Genomic DNA, 13,664 nt, shown 5'->3' on the forward strand with positions numbered 1-13,664 from the left:
GGCACTGTGCCAGGTAAAGATCCCTTGCAATAGTCCAACAAGGGATTTATTCCTTTACTTCATAGATGAAGAAACTGAAGTTCAGAAAACTTAAGAACCAACTGGTAGGGGGCTACTTAGGAGTAGCACCAGGATCCATGCTGGATGGATCTGTGTTCTTAACCACTATGCACTCTGCCTGCAGTTCAGGGTTTAGACCACTGAACTAAAGAGAACATTTTCTTCAGTGGTCAATAAAAAGAATCTCTAAAGAATAGTAATGACAAAGATCCTTCTCTAGTTTAGGAAATCAGATTTAGTTATGTTAATGTATTTCACCACCCACATCTCAAGATTCAAAATTTGGCCTGCTCATCAGGACCAGACACCTGCACTTGAGTTGCCAGTTACCAACATGTATGTCTTAATCCAGTTCTTATACTTTGTTACAAAACAGAACATATTGTTGGTAGTAGGCAGAGCAGTGTACTTCTCCAGTGATGGAACTGAAGGCATTAAGGTAGAATTGTAGCAAAACTCGATTAGGAAGAAGTAATATAAATCAAGAAAGATAGCAGTTGCTTGTTATTATTCACCCACCAGTTCATAAACACCAACCACTTGAATGACTGACTGGCTAACTGACATCCAAGTTACACCATTATCACCCACCCCACCCCTGTCCCATAGCTGCCAGTTTGAAGCAATAAAGACATTAAATTTAAGACATATTAAATGAAAGTCATATTAAATTTGATAACTAATAAATAACCAAACATTAAAATTTCTTACATCAAGGTAATCCAGAGCCAGGAATGTCTCAGGTTCGGCTCTTTCCTCCTTCAGAAATCGAATACAATCTTTTGCTACCTTTTCCGAGGCTACAACAATGGCAACCATATACCGGCCAAAAAGCTTAGTCACAGCCAGCTGGTATTTCTTATGAATAGGATGACACAGATCAAGAAGTCTTCCAAACTTAGTAGGAGAAGAAAACAAATACATTAATGAGAAACATGTAATTGTTTTTAATGTAACAAAGTAGCATAGATAACTAATTGTATAAAATTGATATGTCTAATTTAATAGTTACATTCAAAATTCAACTGAATGCTTAAATATCTTTAATGTGGTCAGCTGTTCAGACCTTTCATTTTCTACAATGGACAACCTCTTGATTGCCTTTCCACAGTATGAGCCAATTGCCTTCTTTGAGCAATAAGTGACTGAATCCATATTCCTGCTCTAGTCACTCTCCTTGGAGGACAGGCTATAGGAGGGCTCAGCTGATGCATTGTAAAAGTACACTGTTTGATTATCTCATTCTCTCTATGGAGTTTTTAATTAGCATCCTGTTTCAAGGCAATTCTATCCTGTGTAGGAAAACACACTTTATTTGGTGGGAGGGATTCAAAATAGGCTCTCAACTTAATGAGAAACACTGGAGGAACCCTTCATTGAGAGAACATTTGAGGTTCCTCCCTGATTTTCTAGTTTTTAAAACCAATTCCCTCTACTTGGGAAAGGAAACAAGCACATACGTTGTGCTTCTTGTCAAATTAAGGCATACCAGGTAAGAATTTTCAGAATTTAGTCAATTAACCAGTTTGGCTTCTATAGAGTTTGGAACAAGCAATCCTATACTTAAAATTGCTGAGCCATCTCTCCAGCCCTTTCTCCTTCTTTTAAAAAGAAATCTGCACTATGATTTGCTAAATATGTGTGCTAAAAATCTGCACTAAATATGATTGCTACACTAGTGGATTTTTTAAAAATAGGGCTGTGTCATTTTGTTATGAATTGAAGAAACAAGATTTGGCAACCTAGACCTATTCATCATCCATGATTCCAAGTAAAGATTGAGTAATAACACCAAAGACTTGAGGATATATATCTCAGTTGGTGGAATACTTGCCTCATATACATGAGGCCCTTGCCTCATGTACATGAGGCCCTACGTTTAGTCCCCAGCAACACACACACACACACACACACACACACACACACACACACACACACACACACACACACACACACACACACACACACACACTGTTCCCTGAAAAAAAAAAAGATGTTCAAGAAAGACAATGTAAAGGAGATAAAGGAGGTGACCATGAAAATGTAACACACCATGAAGTTATGGCAAGTGTTTTGAAACAGAGCAATGATTAAGTGTTAAATACTAAAAGACAGGCCATAAGAACTCATAGGGAACATTGAGGTAGAAGTGAGGCCCCTGATATAACAGAAAACAATGTTGTGAGGCTACCGCCCCATGTGACAGAGGATAGTATTGTATTTTGGCCAAAGAATACTACTAAGTACTACAGGATACAGTCAGAAAATGAAAATATGGCAACGATACCTGCCAAAGATCACAAAGAACTTTGGTTTTGAGGTTTCTTGTTGGGAGGATCAAAAAAGACTACTTCACACCATGTCTGGGGATACTGGTCATAATGTATACTGGCTAGGTACTATGCTCATGTAAATGTTTCTTTTCAATATTTACTTACAAACACAATTTGAAATTACTTACTTCTTGCTCTATTTACTATTATATTTTAAATATAAAACTACCAAATATAAAACACATTTCTAAAATACTTCTGCTTCCTTACAATGATTATATTTTTCGATCCCAAGTAAGAAGACTACTTTTAGAAATGAGAAAGTGTAGCCTTTAAAATGAACTATTCGGGGTTGGGGATTTAGCTCAGTGGTAGAGTTCTTGCCCAGCAAGCGCAAGGCCCTGGGTTTGGTCCTCAGCTCCGGAAAAGGAAAAAAAAAAATAAAAAAAAATTAAAATGAACTATTCATTCTAATTACCACGGAATCTGGGTAAAGTCTTTTAAGATTTTCCAGAACTTCAGCTCTCTTCCGCTGACGTTTTCCCTCGTGGTTATCAATTCCAGCATTCTGCAGTTCACTTGTGATAAGACTCAATTCTTCATTGACTTCAGACATTCTTGATTTTGTACTGTCAACTTCTTTTATGAGGGCTTCTTCTTGCTGTTTTTTATCTTTCAAGCAATCCCTACAACAGTAACAAGAATAACAACCACCTGGCACTGTACAAGAATGGAGTAGTGCTCTATCAATTAAAAAACAAATACAAAAAAACCAACCCAACACTAAACAGGCAAAGAAGATTTTGATTATTCTTTGTTTATTTGAAAATACAAATTTCTGGTTACTACAAGAGTTAAGTATAGGCCAATATAAACCAAAGTAATCATCACATGCTTAATAATATCAATGCAAAGTCAACTAAAATTCCTTAGTGGTAGATTAAATACTATATATTAGCTTTTATGACACAATTCATTATATTTTTAAACTTTTTGAAATTTATTTTTATGTGTATGAGTATGTTAGCCTTTATGTATATCTATGAACATTTATCTAGTGCCCATGAAAGCCAGAAGAGGGCATTGGATCCTCTGGATCTGTCATTACAGATGGTTGTGAGCCGAACTGCCATGTGGGTACTTTGAATCAAACCTGGGTCCTCTAGGAGAGCAGCCAGTGTTCTTAGCTACTGAGCTACCTCTCCAGCCCCCACAATTCATTATTTATTCATGAAATATCAATATCAAAAGATTTAAGTATTGCTATTTTTACATATTTATATTTTCAAAATTTAAACATTTTATTCATTTTTATTTTCAATTTTTAGATAGATTTATTATGTGGCAAGTATAATTTTTAGCATTCTATAAAGAAATGAAAGACATTGAAGTGAGAACATCACACAATGGTAACATTCATTCACTATTTAGATAATACACTGGATCATTTAGATACTGAAAAGATTGTTTTCTACTCACATGCATGTCTTTGTATATTCCTCCAACTTCTCTATTCGTTTTTTATGCTCTTCTATTTGCTCTTTTATTTGTTTTAGATTTCCCTATAATAGGAAATAAAAACTAAAATCAATTCCAACATTCCAAACCAATAAAAATGACGCATCTAGAATTTATTATAAGCTGCTAAAAGCTTGAAATGTATAAAATATGACTATATGAAAATATTAAGGGTTTGTGTGATAGCTTAGCAGATAATGGTGCTTGCTGTTAAGCCAACTAATGAACTGAGTTCAATCATCAGGACATAAGAAAAGGAAAAAGCCAACTCTCTCAAGTTGTCCTCTGACTTCTACATATGCATCACAGTGTGCTCGGGCATTCACGTGCACACATACAAATATATAAATAAATGTAATAAAAAATTGGAGAAAATATAAAAGAAAAATTTAATTTTGAAAAAGCCATCTGATAGAGAGCTTTTACATCTCATAGGTCGGGGATCAATTCTGACTATATTTTGCTAAATATTTGGTCTCCAGTGATTTTATTTATAAATTCAAACTTCAAGCATATTATTTTTTTAAAATGTATTTTGATTTATTTGTTTTATGTGTATTAATGTTTTGCTTGCATGCATGTATGTGTACCACATTCATGCCTGGTGCCCATGGAAGAGGATATCAGATACCCTGGAACTGGAGTTATGGATTATTGTAAGCCAACCATCTTAAGGGCTGGGAACTAAATCCTAAAAGAATGCCAAGTGCTCTTAATCATTAGTCATTTCTCCATCTCAAAATCATTATTTTCAAGTACCTATACAGTTCTTATCTGTCTTGCAAACTAACTCATTCAATAAATATTCATTCACTGGCTACCATGTAGTAAGAACTCGAGATATAATAATGAGTGGGACAGAGTATAGCCATCTTGACTTTATGTGACTATTGAGGATTTGAACTCAGGTTCTTATATTTGTGGAGCTATGGCAACAGAGACAAGAGAATTGGTAGGCCTTACTGGCTGCTAGCCTAGCTTCAGGTTCAGTGAGAAACCTTGTCTGAAGGAAATCAGGAGAGAGAGGGAGGGAGGGAGGGAGGGAGGGAGAGGGAGGGAGGGAGGGAGGGAGGGACAGAGAGAGAAATAAGTGATTACAATAGAGTAGTTAAGTATCACCATGATGCAAGAACTGACAGGGCCTCTAATAGGCACAAGGGAAGGACTTCATGAAAGTCTTGCTCTATTTGTCCTTCACCAATAAATTCAAATAATGCAGAGCACAGTATAAGTCACCTGAGAAAGGCAAGGTCTAAGATGCCTGAAACCACACATAGCACTGCATCCTAGACAAATCATGTTTTCTCCTATGCAAATGTACCAATGACACAGTGACTAAAAATAAAACAGAACAATACAACAATGTAAGTTTACTTGTGAATTGTTTATTTTTTTGAATTTCCTATTTAGTTAGCCAGGGATATAACTGAAACCATGGGAAGGGAAACTGGAGGATAGGGAAAGCAGTCTCTACCAGAATTTTAACCTTTAACCTTTCTTCCATCTAATTGATGATAACCCATGAAACAAATATCTAGTGTGCTGGGTGCCAGTTATAAAAAAAATGAGCAAGACAGGCTGAGAAGATGACTCAGATGGCTCCACAAATATAAGAACCTGAGTTCAAATCCTCAATAGTCACATAAAGTCAAGATGGCTATACACACCTGTAACCTCAGTGCTATGGCAACAGAGACAAGAGAATTGGTAGGCCTTACTGGCTGCTAGCCTAGCTTCAGGTTCAGTGAGAAACCTTGTCTGAAGGAAATCAGGAGAGGGAGGGAGGGAGGGAGAGGGAGGGAGGGAGGGAGGGAGGGACAGAGAGAGACAGACAGAGATGGGGAGGAGGAGAGGGGAGAGAGAGGGAGGGAGGGAGGGAGGGAGGGAGGGAGGGAGGGAGGGAGGGAGGGAGGGAGAGAGCGCAAGATACTTGCTCTGTTCTTCTGGGCTCTGTAGCAATACACACTGGCACCTGTACTCACCTGCACACACACAAGTACATGTCTTCCCCACTTCCCAGTGCCCCCCCGAAAATGAATATGGGCAAGACATAGTTTTCTTTTCTGATGGAATGCACACGTTGAAATTAAGAAGCCCAACATTGAAATTCTACTATTTCACTTAATAATTCCATTCAAAGCTGGATGTGGTGGTACGCACCTTTAATCCCAGTACTCAGAGGGCTGAGGAAGACAGACTTCTATGAGTTAGAAGCCAGCTTGATCTACATGGTGAGTTCCAGGCCAGCTAGGGCTGACTCAAAAAGGAAAACAAATCCATTCAGGGCTAGAGAAATGGCTCAGTGATTAAGAGCATTAACTGCTTTTGCAGATACAAACTCTCATGAAGAAACATGTTTGGTATGTTCCAGGAGACCAATACAGCAGATCAAAGAAAGGAAAACAGGAAGGAGAACTGATCAACAAATCAGGTAGGTCCACATAGGTCACTTAAGGATTTTGATTTAAAATTTTTATGTGTAACTGGGGAGCCTCTGATAGATATAGAGCCAATTTCATGATTTGACTAAGTCACTGCATTATGGCTGCTATGCTGAGACTACTGTGTAGGATCAAGAATAGTAGCAAAGAAAACTGGTAGGCTTCTGAACTGATCTAAACCAAAAATACAGTGATGTGGACAAGAGTGGTAGCAGTAGAAATGGAAAAATGTAATTGGATTCTTGTTATATTTTCAAGTTAAAGCCAACAGTTTCCTAAAAGAGTCAAAGACTGGCTCCATATTTTTGACCTGAGTAACTAATAAAATTAAAACATCATAACTGAAGAGGGGAAAGACTATGAAGCAAATTTTGGTGAAAAGATCCAAAGTTCAGTTTGGGGTCCAACTTTGAGATGTTTGCTCAACACCCAAACTGGAGAACCTGAAGTAGCAGCTGGAGATATACATGGTTTGAGTTTTGAAGGACTGAGAGCTAGATGTTCAAATTTTTAGTGCAGTATTTAAATATGTGTAACTACAGATCACCAAGTCAGTGAATACATGTAAGAGAAAAACCATTACTTAGAAACATCAACAACAAATTGGGCTTACAATAGCACTTAGCATGCTATATACACAAATATCAGGGTGGGTCAGAGAAACTTCATAATGTGTAATGAACTATCTTTGTTGAATGTGCAGTGACAGACAGTAGTTTTATACCCAATCCCTAGTCTTTAGAAAAGGAGTCATGAAACATTAAGAGGGAGTGACTGCTGAGTTTGTCCTTCACTGTGACACACCTATCCTCACTGTACACACAAATGCAAAATGTAAGGCCCAGAGAAATCTAGTAATTTAGTTATTTACTGAGATTAAAGACAGTAAGTAACAAGCAAGATGGGCTGAAAGCCAAGTCCATCTTAGTCTGAGGAAGAATATAATACTATCTCAACAGTTGTTTCCAACATAGACTGACTAGCTCCTCTTGGACTACAGTCATTCCTCAGATCTGTGGGGGAATGATTCCAGAACCCATCGTTAGTCTAATTTGCATATACTCAAATTCTTACATAAATGACAGTATTTATATATAAAATCAACACATATCTTCCTGTATACTTTAAATCCTCTCTGGAAGACTTACAGTAACTGGTACAGTGTAAATGCTATATAAATAGGTGTTGTATTGTATTGCTTAGAGAATGACAAAAAGTACACAAAAAACGTTTGGTAAACATATTTTTACCCTGAGTACTGTTGATCCTTAGTTGATTCCACAGCTTCAGGACCCACAGATACAGAGAGCTGAAAGTATTTAATGTCCTCAATGACTTTGCACTTATCTCTATGATGAGATTTACTTCTCCCATCCTCCTCCTTGCTCTACTGAACTAAAATACATGGTCAACCTTGTTAATTACCATACAGATGCACAGAACAGAAACACGAATGAAGTCACTGCCTACTCTAACTATAAAAGTGCACCAATTATTTTGCTGTGCTAAGGAAGTCAAACGTAGGACATCAGTGTTCTACCACTAAGCTATACGCTCCTAGCCCCTCAGATTTCTAAAATTTGTCTGATATAAATCCATTAGTATATTGAAAAGGTAGTATAAAAGGGAGTACCATCTCACTGCGAATAATTCTAAGCTATGACTATATAATCCATGATACCTGAGTGTCTCCATGCCTCCTCTTTTCAAATGCCAGTCTTTCTCTTTCTGCTTTCTGTTCCCACTGCAGTTTTTCCAGTTGTTGGGTCATTATGGCTACCTTCCGTCTTACTTGCTCCTTAAGCTCTTTGTAACGATCCAGCTATATAAACAGCATTGACATATTACTCACTTAAATGAAGTTATTTGTACAACATCCTGTTCTCATCAAAATCCTTATACAAATTAGATCATAATTAGACATCTTCTCCAGGTAAAATATGTGAACTTAATATGAAAATCTCCTTATTAAAAACTCTTTAGATAGAACAACAAAGTAACCAAGACAAACTCTATAATAAGGTCTCTGACAGAAAATCTTAAGAAAAGAAAATCTTGAGAAAATGGTACTTTCTTCTATCTTCCTAGTCACAGTGATTGTGGTATATGTATGCTGTGACACAAGACTAGCATAACTCAATGAAAGAGATGAATAATGACACTTTCATTGAAAGAATGTTTGAAAACTAAGTTACATGTTTTTAGTTTAGTTATATTATGTTTTACTGACTAATAATTTTAATCCTGTATACTGTATTACATTGACTATTAACTCATCACTGAACAGTTAAAATCATCTTAAGTAATTTTCTCTATCAATTAAGTCTCTTCAAAGTTACATATATCTGATCTTTAAATTTATGTAATATCCAAGAGAGAATTGTTTTATCTTTAAAACAGTAACGATTACCTAACTTTTATTACAGTATAATTCCAGGTAATACTGGACTTTAACTAACTCATAAATGTTATAACACCATCTAACTATATGAAGAAAAAATAGCTTAGTTTCAAGATTAAATTTAAATTCTGCGAATAGATTAAAGAATTTTTAATTCCTACAATGTACATTCTAGGGATAATCTCAACAAATTATCAGAGATGTCACCCTTTAAATTTTTTCTAATTAAAAAGAGAAACTGAAACAATAGAAAAGTGTTTCTAGTATTTTCATTTTCTTCACCTGACTATTTTCCAATTCAATGTCTCGACCTTTATGTAAAATTTCTTCTTCCATCTGCTTTTCAAAACTTCTCCATGCTCTATCTAAATCAACCAGTTCTGCTTCTAAGGCTCGTATGTCATCTTCCTGCTTGGAACATTGTTTTTCATTGTCTGTTATCAATTTCTTAGATAAATCCAATTTCTTGAGATGGTGAGAAGTATTTTCTTTAGCTTTAATATACTGAGGCCTCTTCTTACTTAAAATTGCTTCGAGAGATCTAAAAAGGAATTTTTAAAAATTTATTTTAGCATATAAAAGCAAGTAATTATTTATTTATTTATTTATTTATTTATTTATTTATTTATTTTTGAAGACAGGGCCTCACTATGTAGTCCTGGCTGGACTGGAACTAGCTTATGTATACAAAGCTGGCCTTGAATGCAGAGATCTTCCTGTCTTCTATGTGCTGGGAATAAAGGCATGAGTCACCAACAAGCCTGGCCAAAAGGAAAGTAATTTTGACCAAATATCATTCAAAATTAAATTCTAAAAATTAACTTGCAGAGATTGTTAGGCAGACCCATAGTTGCCAGAGGTTGGGAAAGGGAGAGAGAAAGTATTGAATAGTAGAAACAGAAGGGTATTTTTTTAGTGGTTAAACTATGAATTTATCAAAATCAAAGGAACTTTATAGCACCAAGAGTGAACCTTAATGTAAACAAAATTTTAAAAACTGATGTAGGAGAGGTAGGTATACCAAATGGAATGAAAAATGTGACAAAAGACTAATTGTATCACAAGTGTATCTCACAACTTTATTAGTGGGATGGAAAGAGAAAGAGGTGGCTTAAGCAATTTTTAGAAGATTTAAAATCATGTTTGTATCTGTATATGGGTATGTACACTAAGTGCAGGTGCCTTTGAAGAACAAAGGTGTCAGGTCCCCCAGAGCTGGAATTACAGATGGTTATGAGACACCAAACATGGGTGTTGGGAATTTAATTCTAGTCCTCTCTCCAAGAGCAATACACTCAACTCCTAGGCCATCTCTCTAGACCCCTAGCCTAAGTAATTTTCCATAAACTTTGAAAGAAGATAATTAAGCCAAGTGGTGATGGCGCACACATTTAATCCCAGCACTCAGGAAGCAGAGACTAGTACATCTCTGTGAGTTAGAGGCCAGCCTGGTCTATAGAGTGAGTTTCAGGACAGCCAGGGCAGTTATACAGAGAAATCCTGTCTCAGAAAAACAAATAAAACAAACAAAGAAAAGATAATTATACAGAAGCACTGTATTCTATGTGTAAAATTGTTTCTCAAGGGGAAATGGGCTGACTGTTCTGATATTGCTGTAAATGACTGTTGAAACTGAACACTTAAACCAATAACAGAATTCAGGCCTTTCACTGTCAAAAAGGAGTTTCTAGAGAAACAGAAGGACAAAATAACCCATGTGGTAACAGATTAAAGTTGGGAGACATCAGTATGATTCATGTTTATGTTGATATGAATACAGATGTCTACCTATGGAACTATTTACAGAAGTGTATATATATGGATGTTCTAGTGATACAGTTGGTGAGTGACCAGTACTTATACAGAAATGTGTGTGTGTGTGTGCGCGTGCACGCACGCGCGTGTATACACATACATACACACGTTAGTATGTGTGTGTGTGTGTATATATATATATATATATATATATATATATATATATATATATATCTCCATACTTTCTAATCTGCCAGATGAGACAAGTCTAGGAACAGTATTAATGACCACTCTTAGCATGTAGATGTGGAGTCCTAATACTATCCTCTACTTTTAAAAAAGAGAACTCCTTGGAGAAGTGACTAGTGCTAGGTCTGGAGCAGGTTCACAAAAGCTGGGAAGGTTGTTAGGACTAAGTCAGACAAGACGAGCCTGGAGCATTTTGCATTTCCTGAAAGTAAAGAAGTGCTAAACAGAAAAAAAAAATCACAATGATGGGATGTGAAGCATAAATCTAATTAATCTTATTAATAAAAACCAGGAGTCAGGTATTGGGGTAAAATGTGATAGATCAGAGGAGCAGGAAAGCAGCCACAGTCACTTCCTTCCTCTTCCATTCCTCCACTCCAAAAGGGCTGAAATCCTGTCTCTGCCCTGCCTCATCACTTCCTGTTCCTTTCTGCACAGACTGCAGACCTCTATGGTTAACTAGTGGCTAACTCCACCCTCTGACTCCAAGCAACCTTTATTTGTCAGAACACAAACAACATATAACACAACAGATATACAAACAATTCAAAGAATTTCCACAGAGAGAATAATTGAAGCAATAAAATAAGCAATACAGTATTGGGTTATAATTCCAGATGGAAAATATCTCTAAATAGTAATATAAAAATAACTGAACAAGCTGGGTGGTGGTGGTACACACCTTTAATCCCAGCACTCAAGAGGCAGAGGTAGGCAGATCTGAGTTCAAGGTCAGCCTGGTCTACAAATTGAGTTCCAGGACAGCCAGGGCTATACAGAGAAACCATGTCTTGGAAAACAAACAAAAACTGAACAAATAACTGAGATGAATCTCCTGTGCAGACATACAAATATATCACATGAACCTTGCCTCAAAGTGGAGAAACTCTCACCTCCGTGTCAGCTGTGCTGAAAAGAAAGGACTAACTTTACTGCAGAGAAACCTGACAAACTCACTCTTAGTCAGGTGATCAGGTCAACATGAATAGTGATATGTTGATATTAATCACAGGATATGCCTAGAATATGCTGGATGATATTTTACTTCACCTTCAGAAAACTAGCCTATAAAAAGCTAGAAACAGTATTTCTTTAAAACTGCCATGATGATAAACTATCACAGCCCAAAGGAGCCCAAGAACAAATAACTAAATGTAATGTGGTATTCTAGGACAGAAAAAAAGATGTTAAACAGACATTAAGAAAATATAAATGAAATATGGATGTAATATGTATCAATATTGATTTATATATTCTGACTATACTAATTGTTAGCATTTAGGCATCTGTACTGGCCTGCCCTTAGGGTCCTGACAAGATATATCCTCAGCTACAGCCACTATGAGCACCCCCTATGCACATTTGCTACGTTTCTTTATAAAAGGTGGACCGTGCCCACCTCCTGTCTCTTTCTCTTCCTTTGCTCTCGTCCCCAGGGACTGGTCTCTGTCCCCTTCTCTCCCCTCCCCTCAATCAACCGCCCACGTGGGCCCTGTGTAATGCTGTGACTCCTTCCTGAGATTTTAAAATACAATATTTGGTTCCGTGACTCAGATAGGCTCTCCTGGCAGTCTAGATGTGCTAGAACGTCTGCCTGACAGCCCTACTTTCCCACCTAAGGGATCGCTGGGACTCTCCACCCAACACCGACAATGGGTAAGCAGCAACCCCCTCCACACTTCAGTTCTGGCCATTTCCCATGAGCAAGGCTGTTTCTAGAGCACATTCCTCGCCTTCTGGCTTTTCTCAAAGTCCTAGTACTAGGTAACTGTGTCTCACTCAGGCTCTTAGCCTATCAGCCCCTGCTTTTTTGGATGATGATCCACTGAGCAGCCTGCACCTCACTGAATTTCTGGGATGCTACAGATTCCAGCCTTTGGATCTTCTCTATCTCACTCATGAAAAATGCACCTACCACCATACCTACCACCCGACTTAAGAGCTAAACTTATCTACCTTTACCCTAATACCCCTTAGATATCAATCCAAATGGCCACTTACCAGCACCCCACATCCCGGTATTTCACAGGACCTTTGCAACTTCTAACAGCGATCCAATAGTTGGAAGGGGGTACCTTGTTTTCAAGCTTTTTTCCAAGCCCTTCACTCTGTTCTTTCTTCCGGCTCTACTCAGCTCCTGCTAACTACAAAGCCTGCAGATGTGCCTCCCTGTTAAGCTGCATTTCCCCTGCCCAGCCTCTGCCAAAGCAGTTGCATCATCACCTGTCTCCAGGTCCTTTTCCATGGCATGTGCACCCTTAAAAGTGCCTGCCAGGCCGGGCGGTGGTGGCGCACGCCTTTAATCCCAGCACTCGGGAGGCAGAGCCAGGCGGATCTCTGTGAGTTCGAGGCCAGCCTGGGCTACCCAGTGAGTTCCAGGAAAGGCGCAAAGCTGCACAGAGAAACCCTGTCTCAAAAAACCAAAAAAAAAAAAAAAAAAAAAAAAAGTGCCTGCCAGGCAGAGCTCACTCCCTTTGTCTCTTCTCTTGCCTCTTACTCATCTTTGTGTCTAATTTCCTCTCTTGCCTCTTCTTTTCTCTCTTGCTTCTCTTCCTCTTGTCTGCCTGCTTCTCTCAAGTCCCCACTCTGATGCAGCCTTTCACTCTTTCATTCTTCAGCTCTCCCCCTCCCAATAAACCTCGTGCACTAACTCTGCTGTGTGTGGTGTGTTTGCTTAGTGGCATACCTTGGCAGGGCCCACCAAAGGTACCCACTTCACGCTAGGACCTTATCTGCCTGTTTCACCCACAAGGGATCTGCTCTTTCACTTGCAACAAATCTGCTTTCTCATTCACCGACAGCTTTGCCTTCCATCCAATACCAACAATTGGGTCTCTGGTGGGGCTACCTGCCTCTGATCATTTCCCTAGATCATTCCTCGAGCACAGTCCTCACCTGGCTTTTCTCGAAGTTCTGGTACCAGGCAACTATGTCTCTCTCTCAGGCTCTTAGCCCCTGGCCCCTATT

The 13,664-nt window shown here is 38.0% G+C and overlaps 1 protein-coding gene across 1 annotated transcript in view; it reads right to left on the reverse strand.

The window, feature by feature from the left end:
* Smc1b (structural maintenance of chromosomes 1B) overlaps positions 1–13,664 on the reverse strand; it is an 81,240-nt gene that overhangs the window by 54,391 nt on the left and 13,185 nt on the right. The window contains exons 6-10 of the mRNA XM_052748539.1: positions 8,976–9,234; positions 7,974–8,114; positions 3,813–3,895; positions 2,812–3,019; positions 772–957 (exon numbers count right to left, since the gene is read on the reverse strand). Coding sequence (XP_052604499.1) covers positions 772–957; positions 2,812–3,019; positions 3,813–3,895; positions 7,974–8,114; positions 8,976–9,234 — 877 coding nt within the window. The remainder of the gene's footprint in view (positions 1–771; positions 958–2,811; positions 3,020–3,812; positions 3,896–7,973; positions 8,115–8,975; positions 9,235–13,664) is intronic.

The sequence above is a fragment of the Peromyscus californicus genome, unplaced genomic scaffold, assembly GCF_007827085.1.
Source record: "Peromyscus californicus insignis strain IS unplaced genomic scaffold, ASM782708v3 Scaffold_20__1_contigs__length_68692818, whole genome shotgun sequence".
Taxonomy (NCBI): domain Eukaryota; kingdom Metazoa; phylum Chordata; class Mammalia; order Rodentia; family Cricetidae; genus Peromyscus; species Peromyscus californicus.